This window comes from Gracilinanus agilis, chromosome 5 (assembly GCF_016433145.1).
Source record: "Gracilinanus agilis isolate LMUSP501 chromosome 5, AgileGrace, whole genome shotgun sequence".
Taxonomy (NCBI): domain Eukaryota; kingdom Metazoa; phylum Chordata; class Mammalia; order Didelphimorphia; family Didelphidae; genus Gracilinanus; species Gracilinanus agilis.
Window position 1 is genome coordinate 311,183,563 of NC_058134.1, and position 14,239 is coordinate 311,197,801.

The following is a 14,239-nucleotide window of genomic DNA, read 5'->3' on the forward strand; positions in this document are numbered from 1 at the left end:
ACAGAGCATGTAAAATACTTGGGAGTCTACCTGCCAAGACACAAACAGGGGCTATATGAACACAAAAAAAAGACAGATCCAAATAACAAGAATAATATAAATTGCTCATGTGTAGACAAAACCAAAAAGAAAAAAAAGTAAAAAATACTACCTAAATTAATTGTGCCAAACCAATCAAAAATACCAAAGAATTAATTTATGAGGCTAGAAAAAATAATAACAAAATTCATCCGGAGGAACAAAAGGCCAATAATATCAAAGGAATACATAAAATATTGAAAAAGAAAGGGCACTAGCAACTAATGGATCTCAAACTAAGCTTTGATGATTACAAAGCTATAATCATCTGGATAAGAAACTGGGTGGTTGATCAATGGAACAGAACAGGTGCACAATATACAGAAACAAATGAGCACAATAAATTAAATAACTGATTAAACTCAAAGATCTGAGCTATTGGAGGAAAAATTTGCTATTCCACAAAAACTGCTATAAAAAGTGCAAAGTAATCCGGCAGACACGAGGCACAGGCTGTCATCTCAGAGTATACCAAGATAAACTCAAATAGGACTGTGATTTAGACATAAAAGAGACTAGTTTCATATGATAAGCAAATTTAAGGAACATAGAAGTTCTATGGAGAGGGGAAGAGTTCATGATCAAACAAGAGATAGAGATGTTTGCAGAAAAAAGAATGGATAGTTTTGATTACATAAAATTAAAAGTTTTTGCACAAAGCCAATACAGCTAAAATTAGGGGGGAAAGCAGGACACTGAGGCAATTTTTCTAAAGAGATCTAATTTCTAAAATATATGAACTGAATGAAATGTACAAGAATAAGAGCCACGTCCCAAATGGTAAAAGGTCAATGGATATGAAAAGGCAGTTTTAAGAAAAAATAAATCCAACTATCAACAGTCATATGAAAAAATTCTCTAAATCACTTATAATTAGAGAAATGCAAATTAAACTGCCATCAGATTCGCTAAGACACCAGAAAAGAAAAACAACAAATGCTGGAGGGGATAAGGAAAAATCGTTGCACACAGTTGGTGGAGCTCATTCTGGAAAATAATTTGGAACTATGTCCTAAAAGACATTAAACTGTCCATACCATTTGACTTAGTGATTACACTACTAGAGCTATACTCTAAAGAGATCAAAGATGTAAAGGGCCTATATGTACAAAAAGCAGCTTTTTTTGTGGAAGCAAAGAATTGGAAAGAACTGATGAATGCCCATCCATGGAGGAATGGCCACACGAGTTATGGTACAGATATGTGATGGAATCCCACTGAGCTGTAAGACTTGCTGAAGCAGATGATCCCTGGAAAACCTAAAAAGACTTGTATGAACTAATGCACAATTTATATAGTAACAGCAATATTAAAAAAATGATCAACTCTGAAAGGCTTTAAGGAACTCACATCAACACAATATCCCACAACGCCAAAAGAACCAGGACTAAACAAGCTATCCATCTCCAGAAAGAAGACCAGTGGTCTCAGAGACAGGACTGAGGCTTATTTCTTCTGTTTCTCCTCCTTGCTTTTTTCCTTAGAGCACAGCTAATGTAGATGTTTGTTTTCATGTCTATACTGATTTGTAATGAGTTTATCCTTCAGGCCTGATAGAGCAGGGGGGATGTGGGAGGGAAAGAACTGAGAATGGAATGCTCATTGAGAGCAAGGCCTGTTTCTGCCTTTGTTTCTCCCATTCTTAGTATAGTGCCTGGCACATAGTAAGCACTTAATCAATTCATGCTGCCTGACTGATTTTTTAAAAAGACTAAAAAGACTGATCTTCTCTTTTATCAGAGAGTACCTGATTACTAGATCACACCTGTGTGCGTCATCTACTGTTAGAACTCATCATTCCTTTCATCCTAGATGATCTATTCCATTTCTGACATAACAATTTCAGTTTCTTCCTGCAATAATCCTCACCCAAATAAATGCTTTCCATCATGCTTTCCCCTCTAGTATCTACATTTTCCTCATACAAATATATCTTCTTCATATTCAAGGTTACCCTATCCTTTTTTATCAGTTATTATTTTTTAATAACTGAGGTACAAAATAAGGTGTTTCATTTCACTAGATTGTGAAGTTCTCCAGTTAATCCTATCAACACTGTTCTAATCACTTCATGTTGGGGGGGAAGGAGGGGAGAAGGGCGGCAGACCAGGGCCCAAGAGTTCCTCAGGTAAGGGCAAGAGAAAAAAAGAGACAAGTCAAAGTTTGAGATCAGAATGGCCTCAACTGCTGGTGGCAATTGAATGCAGTTTACTGAGTGAACAGCACAAGCTTATAAAAGCAAAAACCGCAAAGAAAAGAACTTTCTCATAATAATTTGAACAATTTTCCCATAATAAAAGTTAGCCTTGAGAGGGGTCCTTGAGCAAAGGACTATGGGGGGGGGGGGCAGGGGTATGCGGGTAGATAACAGGAGCTGAAAAAGGGGAGATACCAAGAGTTGGGTAAACATATTCTCCTGCCTGGGAAAAAGGGGAGAAGATTATTGCCTCAATCAGCTATTTTGTTGGTGGGAAATGTGGAAACTGAGGGATCTCAGACCTTTGTCTTACTCAGAGCCTGGACCTTGCCTGACATCAGGGATCTCAGACCTTTGCCTTTTCAGATCCTGAGACCTCAGTCCCTGACAACTTCATGCCTCCAAAGTACTAGAGAAACACCTAAATGGGATTCAGAATTACTCGGTTAAACCAGCCTCACTACTGTAAAAGGGAATTCTTGGTTCTCTTTGAGTTCACATTTGTGAAAAGGGGATTCCTTTGTTCTCTTTGCCTAGTTGGAGTGAACACTTTGGTTGGCAATAACTTTGAATCTACACAAGCTTGAACTAGGTGGAGGAGCTCACAAACCACTTGGTGAGTTCACACCTTACTTGATGCTAGGTGAGAAGAAGAGTTCACACACTCAGAAAAGTGTGATTCCAAAGGTGAGAACTCAGACAATCTGGAAGCTGTGATTGGCCCTTGTGAAAAGGGACAAGGACAAGAAACCACCATAAAAGCAGGCAAGCTGGTGAAAGGAGAGGGTGAGCTCCAAGAAGAGTCACTACAAGAAGGAAGTCAGCTCGGTTCAAAGAAGAAAGTCGGCCTCAGGAGTCACCTTCAGCTCCAGTCATCATCTTGGGGGAGTGGATAGCTGGTTTTCCCTTCCTGTCTTCTGGAGATAGTTTAATTCTGATTGAAGGTTAACAAATCCTGGCTGAGCCAAGCACTGGAACAATGTTTAGTTAGATAGGCTAATGTCTTTTCTATCTTTTTGTATTTCTCTACTTTATAAATAAAAGATTTATAATTTTCATATATTCAGCCAAACCATTAATTTTAACACACTACCCCAAACAGGAGAAACCCAGTGTATAAAAAGAATGTCTATTATTTAGAATAGCTGGATGGAAAGTACATGGAATTAGACCATCAGGACATATAATCTGGGACATCGTCCAAAGACACTAACTTATGATAAACTGGTCCCAAAATTGAACAGGAATAAAAGAACAGGCTAGACTGTATTCAAGAAACTGAGCTATTCTGCCAATAACCTCAATCAGCAATTTTCCTGAAATAAAAACCTAACTTTCAAACTGCAGTATTCTTTCAGTTATGCCACATGGTGACAGATCAAGGAATACCCCAAATGATGAGAAAACAAAATCACAAGTAATGGAAAAGGTGAGATATTGATATTGAAGATATTGAAGAACTACATGACCAGAAAAGGAAGTGGGCCAGTTATAGAGGAACCATGAAAACATGCCCTTTCCACGTGCTACAATAATACCATGTTACCATGTAGCATCAAGAGAGCTGAAGCCCAGAAAGATGAATGGGCCCCTTGTCAACAATATGGGGGAAGCCATGGAGAATAACCACACCAGATGAAAAGGCATGTGGGCTCTATCACTTGAAGGATCGGCATTAGTACTGAAGAACTCAACTATTTCAGAACAAGGTGAAGAATCAAAAAACAGAATGACAGGACAAAAACAAAAACTGGAGGAAGTCCATCCCAGGGTACAATAAGAAAAGGAGGACAGGATGGATCAGTCATGTTCGGATCACCAGGTGAGACACTGCAGGGCTGGAAACAGTTATCCAGATTTGCAAGAGGGGAAGAAGATGAATTTCTCCAAACTGCCAGTTACTGAGTTTAAACTTCAATCCTAGCAAAATACTACACTATGATATCAAGGGTCTGACTTGTATGCCCTCAGAAAAAGAAGCGATGATCCTGTGAGCCAGCACACGGATTCAGGGCAGCAATTCTATTGGTCCCCAAAGGCACAAATATTTTGTTTGCTGCTTTGTATCTCAGCGATTTATCTTATATATAATTGGTGATTAGCACGACTGAATTTAGATCATACCAGTTTAATCTTCTTTCCTTTTTTCCACAGGTTTACTAGACACACACACAGACATATACTTCAGCAAAGTATTTAATAACAAAGGTGTATTTAATAAAAGCCTTGAGAAGGGGGCAGCTGGGTGGACGGGAAACCCTAGATTCAAAACTGGCCTCAGACACTTCCTAGCCGGGTGACCCTGGACAAGTCACTTCACTCTCATTGCCTAGCCCTTACCACTCTTCTGCCTTAGAGCCAATACCTAGTACTGATTCTAAAACAGGTTGAGCTCTTAAGTAAGTAAATAAATAATGAAAGCCTTGAGAAGTAGGTGAAGAGATATGGACTAGGTAATGATAGGTGAATTCCAGCTGGCAGGATGACTAGAGTAAGAGTGCTGATTAGTGGAGCAACATTAACCTGGAGGCAGGGTCTCTACATTAGGGCCAGTGGCCACAGCGTCTATCCCCACTGGCCCTGCTTAACAGCTTCTTTTAAAACCAGTGTCTTGAATAAAGGCAAGGCCGGCCTGCTTAGAAAATTTGTGGGGTACTCGAAATTGAAAAAGAGAGTGAATCGATGAAAGCGGCATTGTATAGAGGGGAAAAGGCTGGATTTGGATTTGAATCACTACTCCGAGGCCACTTTCAGCTCTCAATCTATGCTCCTACTATGGAAGACAAAAGACAAAGTCAAGATCCCAAACCTTGGCAGAGTATTGAAGGAAATTAAATAGAAGAGATGGCACAGGGTAGCAAGGAGGGCTCAAAGTCAAGAGGCTCAAATGGAAATTCTGCCTCAAATGCTTACTAGCAATGTGACTACAGAGCAGTCACTTTGCCTCATGGAGGCGAAATTCCCTCATCTGTAAGACACTCCCTTCATCACTGGTCATTATGAAGCAGGCACTTTGCAACCTAACACCCTGATTATCTTCCTCAAACTTCTGCTGCTGCTCTTCATTCCTAATTATTATCATTAATCAACATTAAACAACATCATCGGCAATCTACTTCCTTTTAAGGACAAAATCACACAGGTGAAGTCCTAGAGTAATTCTAATCCTACAAAAACTAATACTTACCATTTTCATCTCCAGATGCTTTTCCTCTATCTTCTTGTGAAACATGGACCAACTGTAGAATAAGGGGTCTTCTGGTGACAACTCCAGTACCTCTTGGGAGTAGGTCCCTCCCTACAAGGCTTTCTAGCACTGAGCTTTTTCCACTGCTCTGAAAATAAAACACGTAAGAGTAGCTGTGAGAGTCTTAACTAACATCCTTTATAATGCAGTAAAACTATTAGCAATGCAGCACATGGGGGCGGCAACTAGGAGGCTTAGTAGATTGAGAGCCAGGTCTAGAAAAATAGGCAGTCCTGGGTTCAAATCTGGCCTCAGACACTTTCTAGTTGTGTGACCCTGGGCAAGTCACTTAACCCCCTTTCCCTAGTCTTTATGGCTCTTCTGACTTAGAATGAATACACAATATTGATTCTAAGATAGAAGGTATGGGTTTAGAAACAAAGCAAAACAAAACATACATAGGAATTTTCCTACAAAGTAAAATCATTTGATTTGAACTTTGATTTTGAAATTGCTTCAAATGTTACATTTTGTTTCTGTTTAATTATTCCTTTACTTGCACTAAAAAGAAACTTCCCAATCAAGAAACCATTAGTTAACCTAAACCAAGAAAAGAAAGAAAATCATATAAAAATTGGACAAGGTAAATTCACAAAAGAGGAAATAAAAAAATGATCAAAACTACTATATGCGGTAAATTAGTGGTAGCAAAAATGAAAATTCTTGGAAAATTTAGTGGGCATGAAAAGAAAAGAAAATGAGAGTTTTTTAAAGAGCATTTATTTAAAAACAAGAGCTGAGTGCTATTTACACTGAAGAAGTAAAAGAAGCTTTTCAGTACAAACAGGGGTAAAGCAAGGCTTGCCCCCTCTGCCCCTCTCTATTGGCCAGGGCTCACAAAAATGCCAGCCATAGCAGTAAGACAAAAGAATAAATTATGGCTATGAACATCAACAAAGAAGGAAACCAAAGTATCTTTATATGACAATGGCATGATGATTTAGAAAACCGCATAGGATCAATAAAGAAACTCGAGTGGACCATTAACAGCTTCAGCAAGGGAGCAGAATACCAAAAAAACACCCAACCCTACAAAAACAAACAGTATTTTATACATTACTAATCAAGAGAGCAATTCCATTCAAACTAACTATAAGACAAAGAGTTCTTTAAAGAAATAAAAAAAACTAAGATACATACAGGAATCTTCAGTACTCGAGGGTTAGACCATATCGATATAATAAAAGTGATACTGCCCAAATTAATTTCTATTTTTAATGCTTTACAAATCAAAGTACTGAGGGGATACATTGTAGAATTGATAAAATAACAAAATCCATTTGGAAAAACAAAAATCTAGAATATCAAAGAAATAATGGGGGAAAAGCACTGATGAAGGGGGGAATGGCACATCTAGACCTCAGCCTAGATTATAAAGCAGCAATCAGAAAAGTCATCTACTATTGGTAGACCAGACAAGGGAGAATCAGAAATAATGGAATTCAGTAATTCAGCGTTTGACAAATTACCTAAGTAAAAACTCCTCTTTGACAAAAACTACCAACAAAACTGCAAAGGAGTCTGGGGGCAACGAGGCTTTTACTACATTGCACAACACATTCTAAATGAACCTAACCTCAATATTAAAGATTGTACTATTTCTAAAAATTATTAGATCTCTCACAGCTATGGAGAGATGTAGTCTTTTTTTTTTTTTTTTAAACCCTGGCCTTCCAGCTTAGAATCAATACTGTGTATTGGTTCCAAGGCAGAAGAGTGGTAGGAACTAGGCAATGGGGGTGAAGTGACTTGCCCAGGGTCACACAGCTAGGAAGTGTCTAAGGCCAAATTTGAACCCAGGACCTCCTGTCTCTAGGCCTGACTCTCCATCCACTGAGCTACCCGGCTGCCCTTGGGAGATGTATTCTTAACCAAACCAAGAGACAGATAATACAGAGAACTTTAAATCTATGATACTAAAAAGCTTCTGCCCAGACAACATTCATGCATCTAGGATAAGAAGGGAGCAATCAAAAAGGGAAAATTCTTGGTATCAGATTGCTCTAATAATGATTTGGTATTGATAGGCATAACTGAAATAAAGGGGTAGTGAGGCACAAAATTCTGAGAAGCCCATTCAATTGTTGATATGGCTAGTAGCCCCTCACCAAGCCCCAGTGACTGGGAATCAGGGCATTCAGGGCATACGGATGATTTCTAAAGAAGGAGGCAGCACCAAAAAAAAGAAGACAGCCTCATGGGGGGGGGGGGGAGGGGAAGCAAGAGGACTGGTTGCAAAGCTTGTACTGTCATGGGCAGAAGGAACAAAGTGATGTATGCACATTGGGAAGGAAGGAATAGCAAGAATCCCTCCTCCTTTCGCCTCCTTGATAGCTGACAGACAATAAACTCCCTGGCATCCACCTGCATCAAGGATAACAGAATTCCTTGTGGTTGGAGAGCTGAACTTGTCTTAGAAACAATAAATGATTTCCAAGCTTGACTCTCAGAAAAAACGAAACCAGGATTTAGGCAGGTCTAAAAAATGTCAGCAGTGCTACAAAACGGAATCAATGACAGAAAGAGCCAATTCTCAGTGTCCAAGATATACAATATGTGTAAGACTAAGAGCCACTCCCCAGTAGAAAAGTGGTAAAAGGACAGGAACATTTCTCAAAAGAACTGCAAGGAATCACCGCCGCACGAAAAGATGTGCCAAATCACTAGTAATGGGTGAAATCGAAACAACCCTAAAGTTTCAACTCAGACCCTGCAAACTAGCAAATATGACAAAGAAGGCAACAGTTTGTGCCCAAGGACAGGCACACTGTTATTTGTTGGTGGAGCTGTAAAATGGTACAACCATTTGAGAATCAAACTAGAATTAAGCAAATAAGGTGACTTTGAACCAGCTATGTCGGCATACCTTGTCTTACTGCACTTCATAGAGAATTGCATTTTTTTTTTTAACAAATTGGAGGTTAGTGGCAACCCTATGCATTCACATTGTGTCTCTGTGTTACATTTGGGAAATTCTCACACTCTTTCCAGCTTTTTCATTATTATCGCTCTGGGACGGTGATCTATGATACTACTATTGTAGCTGTTTGGGGATGCCATGCCCGTGGGTTCTCACTGCTCCTTTCAAGCCCTCTGCCCAGGCCTCCCTAGTCCCTGAGAAACAACATCGAAAACGGGCCAATTAATAACCCAACGACAACATTCAGTAAAGGAAGAACACAACAGTCTATTCCTGTGCTGAAGACAGAGGACTCTGACTGACACAGAGCATCCCCAACAAGTAACCCCAACGATGTAAACGCAAGAACAAGCACAGACCAAAAAACCCCAAGTGGAGGTAACAAATGATACAGATCACACAAGACCCAAATGAAGAGCGATGGGGAAAAGCCATCTCCAAGTGCCCCTTCACAGGACGCCACCTTGCCCAGCTCTTTCAATGTCTCAATCAGTTGGATTGATTCTTTTTCTAAATGCTAATTGTTATGTGGAGGGGCTCTCTGTGAGGGGGGGGAGAGAAGGATATCTGGGATGATTATATGGTATGACAGAAGATCTCAATAAAAAACTTCATTAAAAAAACAAAATAACCACATAAATTGGCCTAAGACAATATGTGAGGTGTATAAAAGTACACCACCAAACACTCTTTACAAGTTAAAAAGAGATACAAATAATTGGTGAAAAAGTCATTGCTTGATGTTTGGCCCACACCATTATAATCATAATAACAATACAACTTAAATTTACTTTTTTAAAAACCTTGCCTTCCATCTTAGAATCAGCACTGTGTATTGGTTCAAAGGCAGAAGAGCAGTAAGGATTAGGCAGCGTCACACAGCTAGGTAGAATCAGAGGCCAAATTTGAACCCAGGACCTCCTGTCTCTAGGCCTGGCTCTCAGTCCACTGAGGCATCTAGCTGGCCCAAATTTAAATTAATTTTCAGGATTTAGAGCTATATCAAACTACCAAAAGAATGCTTGATAGAATTAGGAAAAAAAAAAAAAAAAAAAAGAACAATCCCAAACAGCAGGCAAGCATTTAAGAAGCACAGTAACAAATTACTCAGAGGAGGCCTCTCTTTTTGGACAAGAATTTCTAGGAAATTTGGAGAGCGGCTCAGCAAAAACTAGATCTCGTTTTACACCTTACAGCACGTGCCAAAATTAGCTTAAAAATAGATCTATGATTGCAAGCGGTCATGCCAGTAGAAGAAATTAGAACCTTTCCCAAGCCGGCTAGGGCAGGAGCCATCCATAAGGTCTAACAGAAAAGAACGATGGAAATGTTGCCTCCTTCCCGTCTTCCCCAGTCACAGACAGGAGAGCTCACCAGCAGTGCATCTGCTGACTGGTTCACCTTATTTGCCCCCTTCCCTTTTTAAATCTTGGTTCGGAGGATGCTAAGAGGCGTCCGCCTCCCCCTGCCTCTCCTCCCAAAGCTGGAGCTGCTGTCACTGCGCCAAAGGACAGCCTCTTGCTCATTAGGATGGCAGGCTGGCCCGTCCTCCTGCTGCTGCTGCTGCTGGCCCAAGAGAAACAGAGTGAAGGACGCTTAGTCTGAGGGTGTTGCTATGAATAGACTGAGAGAAACATCCTGTTGGTCAGAAGTTTGGGGCCGTCTAGAGAAGGGAATGAAGAGACCTCCTGATTGGTGCCATTCGGCCTTTCTCTAATGAACAGGATGGAGGTGATTCTGGAGCAGGGCCTCCGTCGCCTTCCTTGGGGAAATAACAGTTGGCCTGTTTTTAGAAGGGACGACATCTGCGGTTGGAGGACTGCTCTGAGGCGACAGCATCAGCTAGGATATTCCCACAGTTAAAACCCTGTAAATAGTTATCTGGGTCTTTGTGTTATTACTGGCATCATTAACAAATTACAGAGCCAGTAATTAATATTTAAACCTAGCAGGAGTTCTCATATACAGAGTCGAGCAACTAAGTATATAAAAGAGCTTTCTTGGGTTACCTAAAATCAATATTCAGTTAAACTGGGGTAAGGGAGCAGAACTTAAATGACTGAGGGCAGATGTTCTAATTAGTAATCAAGGAGGAAGCATTTAAATATGCCTCTGAATGGGCCTACGTGAGTGGGGGAAATTCAATAAGATATATAAAAATAATAGCAGTAGTGGAGGCAGCTGGGTAGCTCAGTGGATGGAGAGCCAGGCCTAGAGACAGGAGGTCCTGGGTTCAAATCCGGCCTCAGACACTTCCCAGCTGTGTGACCCTGGGCAAGTCACTTGACCCCCATTGCCTATCCTGACCACTCTTCCACCTAGGAGCCAATACACAGAAGTTAAGGGTTTAAAAAAAAAAAATAAGAGCAGTGCCATGGTATGCAGCAAAATTCATTTGTTTTCATGTAAACAGGTGCAAAGCAATTCTAAACGACACTAGTGACATTTATTATTGGCTTTGGATTAAATTGTCTTTTGGAGACTGGGGCAGAAGGGATCCAGAGCTGGCTCCAGTCTAGTCCTGGCTGGAAGTCTCCCCTCTGCCCCCTGGTCCAGTCACCTCTCTGGACCTCCATCTGATAGCTCTCCAAATGGAGGCTCTAGGGCTCAGGAGAGGCTTTCCCCAGAAGTCACTGACTTTCCCAACAGCTCTTCCTCCTGGCTCCTCCCAACTTCCTGCTCAGTTCTGCTCATCAGGAGGCCTGAGAGAAAGAAACTCCATTTGGCTAAGATAAAGCCTCCGGTCTTCAACTATTTATGAAGCCACCTTATCTGCCTGCTTCTCCTGCACACCCAGAGCTTGCAGGCCGCTGCAAAGTGTCTGGGGAGCCTTTTGGGGCTGGCCTTGCCCCTGCTACTGTGCTGACTAGAGAGATTCGGAAAAGTCGGCCCAAAATGCCATTTCCTAAAAGCAGAAGAGAAGTCTTAAGAGCTGCTCATCCATCCATTAGGCTGCACTGTCCTTCAGTCCTCGGACCCACTCTGTGCCCTGGGAGGGGGGGGGGGGGGTTTCCAGGCTGAGACTCCAGGGTGGTGGGCCATTTCCTTCTCCAGCTCATTTGACAGATAAGGAAACTGAGGCCAACAGGGTGAAGAGGCACAGCTAGGGGCAGCCCCAATTACCATGTATCTCTCCCTCCACGGCCAGAAGTGAACTGTTCAGCCACCACCCTGAAGCGCCAGGCTCGGCTGGGCTCTCCCTTTGATCAACAGCGGGGAAGGCTCCCCATTCAATGCCAAGCTTGAAAGAGGTGTGGGCCAGTTAGCCTTTGCAGATCTGAGCCTCAGTTGTGCTGGGTGCAGTGAGCGGCGTAGAGCGCTAGACGGCATCTCCCCAGCGTGGGGGGGCCCCCGTGGCTGCTCCCCTGTGCGCGCAGCCGTCCCTCACCCCCAATCAGTCACCAAGCACTCGTGGCCCGCCACACAGGCAGGCAGGCAAGCAGGCACCCAAGAGATGCGTGCTCCATGCTGGGAGACCTGTGTATACCGAGCAGCACTTCTGGGAAGAGGGGAGAAGGGCCAAGGGAAACGGTCCCCTGGAACCTCTCCGGAGAGCACGAACCCGGGGGAGGGGGGCTTCTCAGAGCGCCTCCAGTCTAAAGTCAAACCCCACCCGCCCGGCAACTCCATTCCATCCCGGAGACCAGAAGGGGTGGCAGAACGAGGTTCTGTCCGTGCCCCCCCTTCCATCCCCCCAATCCCTCCCCCAAAGCACAGACAGCCCAGGGCTTGATAGCAATCATGGGCCTGGCTTCACCTCCGGGAGAGCCTGAGCCCCGGCTAGGAGCGGCAGCGCCGGACCAGGCCAGCCCTCAGGGCAGAGCCAGGTGCGGATCGCCATCACCGCCAGAGCCAGCGCGAGTGCCCAGGGGGGCTCAGAAAAAGCGTGTGCGCGTGCTTTCGCCGCGCCAAGCTTTCATGAAGCTGGAAGGTTAAACCGCCCCCGAAGCAGGGGCTCTCCGGAAGTCCCCCACCCGCAATCCCCCACTCCCAGTTTTGCTCCGCAGCCCCGGGGCATCCCCGGAGGAGGGAGGAAGGGAAGTGGAGAAGGCCGGCCCGGAGCCGGCGGCGTCCCTCAGCTGCCCTTGCCCTTGAAAGCGTGATGGGGGGGGGGGGGGGGCGGCCCTTCTCCAGCACCTCTGGGCACGCAGCCTGCCACACCCGAGCCAGCCCCGCCCCCCCTTCAGCTCCCCGGGGCCTCGGCGGGGCCCGTACTACAGGCCCGGCGGAAGCAGTAACCGCAGCGCGCCGCGGCAAAAGCCAGCTCCCCTCCAACCTGGCTCCCTCCCCGCCTCCCCCGGGGCCTCTGCGACGGCCGCATCACAGGCTTGGGCAAAAGCAATAACCGCAGGGCGCCAAGGCCAGGGCTTTTTTTTTTTTTTTTTTTTTTTTTTTTTAGGGCCAGGGCCCCGCTCCCCGCCTCCTCCTGGGTTCCCTCCTTCCTGGGCCTCGGCGGGGTCCGCACCACGGGTTCAGGCAGAAGGAGTAACGGCGGGGCGCCAGAATGGGGACCTGCTCCCCTCCGCCCGGCCCCGGGGCCTAGGGACACCCCGAGCCCCTGCTCTCACTTGGGTTCCAACCACGACGATCTGGGGCAGCTGAATGATGTCGGCGCCCACGGTATTAAAGACATCCTGGAGCTTGTTGATGACTGGGATCAGCGCCTCCATGGCTCCCTGAACCCGAGGCCCCAAGCCCGGCAGGCAGAGGGGATGAATGGAGTCCGGCCCAGAGTCGGCCTCCAGCTCGCTCTCCTCCTCGGGAGCCAGCTCCCATTAGCCTGGGCCCGCCCCCTCTCTCCCTCCCTCCCGGCAAGCTGTGCGCCAAAACGGGATCCCAAGGGCTGGCGGGAATTGTAGTCCTGGACGGGGAAAGTGGGGAGAAGCTGCGAGTGACTCGAGGCGCTGTGTGCGTTCACGAGGCGTAATGGCGGGCTGCTGGGGAGCAGCTTTGAGCAGGAGGAAAAAGTCCGAGCTGTTCGTTTCCTCTAAGAAGGTGCACTCCTGTAACTAATAAGTGGGAGCCATAGCTGCCTATGCGTGGGTCATCTATGACGTGCCTGTAGGTGGGTGCACGCGTGTTTAGACAGGCCCGCTCGGGCTGGAGCACAAGCACCCCCACTGCAGCCTCCGTGTGGCTCAAGGCTGCAGAAGGGCTGTGGAGGGCTTCTTTGAGCCGCAGGGGGTGCCCGTTTCCAAGAGAGCTGCCGCCGCAGGCAGGAAGAGCCTAGGCAAGAGACAGCGGAGGGAGAGGGAATTTCTGCTCTCCATCTCTCCGGGGCAGTTGTGACTGGCAAAAGTGGAGGACGTGGGGGCAGCTGGGTAGCTCAGTGGATTGAGAGCCAGGCCTAGAGACGGGAGGTCCTAGGTTCAAATCCAGCCTCAGACACTTCCCAGCTGTGTGACCCTGGGCAAGTCACTTGACCCCCATGGCCTACCCTTACCACTCTTCCACCTATAAGTCAATACACAGAATTTAAGGGTTTAAAATAAAAAAAAAAAAAATTTAAAAAAAAAAGTGGAGGACGTGGATTCTAATCCCATTAATGCCGCTAAGTCCCGGTGCAAGTCACTTCCACTGTCAGCCTCAGTTTCCTAGTCTGTAAAAGGAGAGCATTGCGGGATACGACTCCAAATGTATGACCCTGCAACCTTAGAACAAGCGTCTCTGGATGTTCTGGGGAAGAGGGAAGAGAAGGGCGCCCCCCCCTCCCCCCCCCAGCACCCACGGCCGCAGCTGGCAGTAAGCACAAGCCAGGGTTTGGGCTGCAGGGTCCCTCCTCTGCTCTTTCTTTTCC

The 14,239-nt window shown here is 45.1% G+C and overlaps 1 protein-coding gene across 9 annotated transcripts in view; it reads right to left on the reverse strand.

Moving 5' to 3' along the window:
• DNM1L (dynamin 1 like) overlaps positions 1–13,186 on the reverse strand; it is a 61,423-nt gene extending 48,237 nt beyond the window's left edge. For all 9 annotated transcript variants that reach the window (XM_044678774.1, XM_044678773.1, XM_044678772.1 and 6 more), the window contains exons 1-2: positions 13,011–13,186; positions 5,463–5,610 (exon numbers count right to left, since the gene is read on the reverse strand). In XM_044678774.1, the coding sequence (XP_044534709.1) occupies positions 5,463–5,610; positions 13,011–13,112 (250 nt within the window). In that variant the 5' untranslated portion in view covers positions 13,113–13,186. The remainder of the gene's footprint in view (positions 1–5,462; positions 5,611–13,010) is intronic.
• Between the last annotated feature and the right edge of the window lie 1,053 nt (positions 13,187–14,239).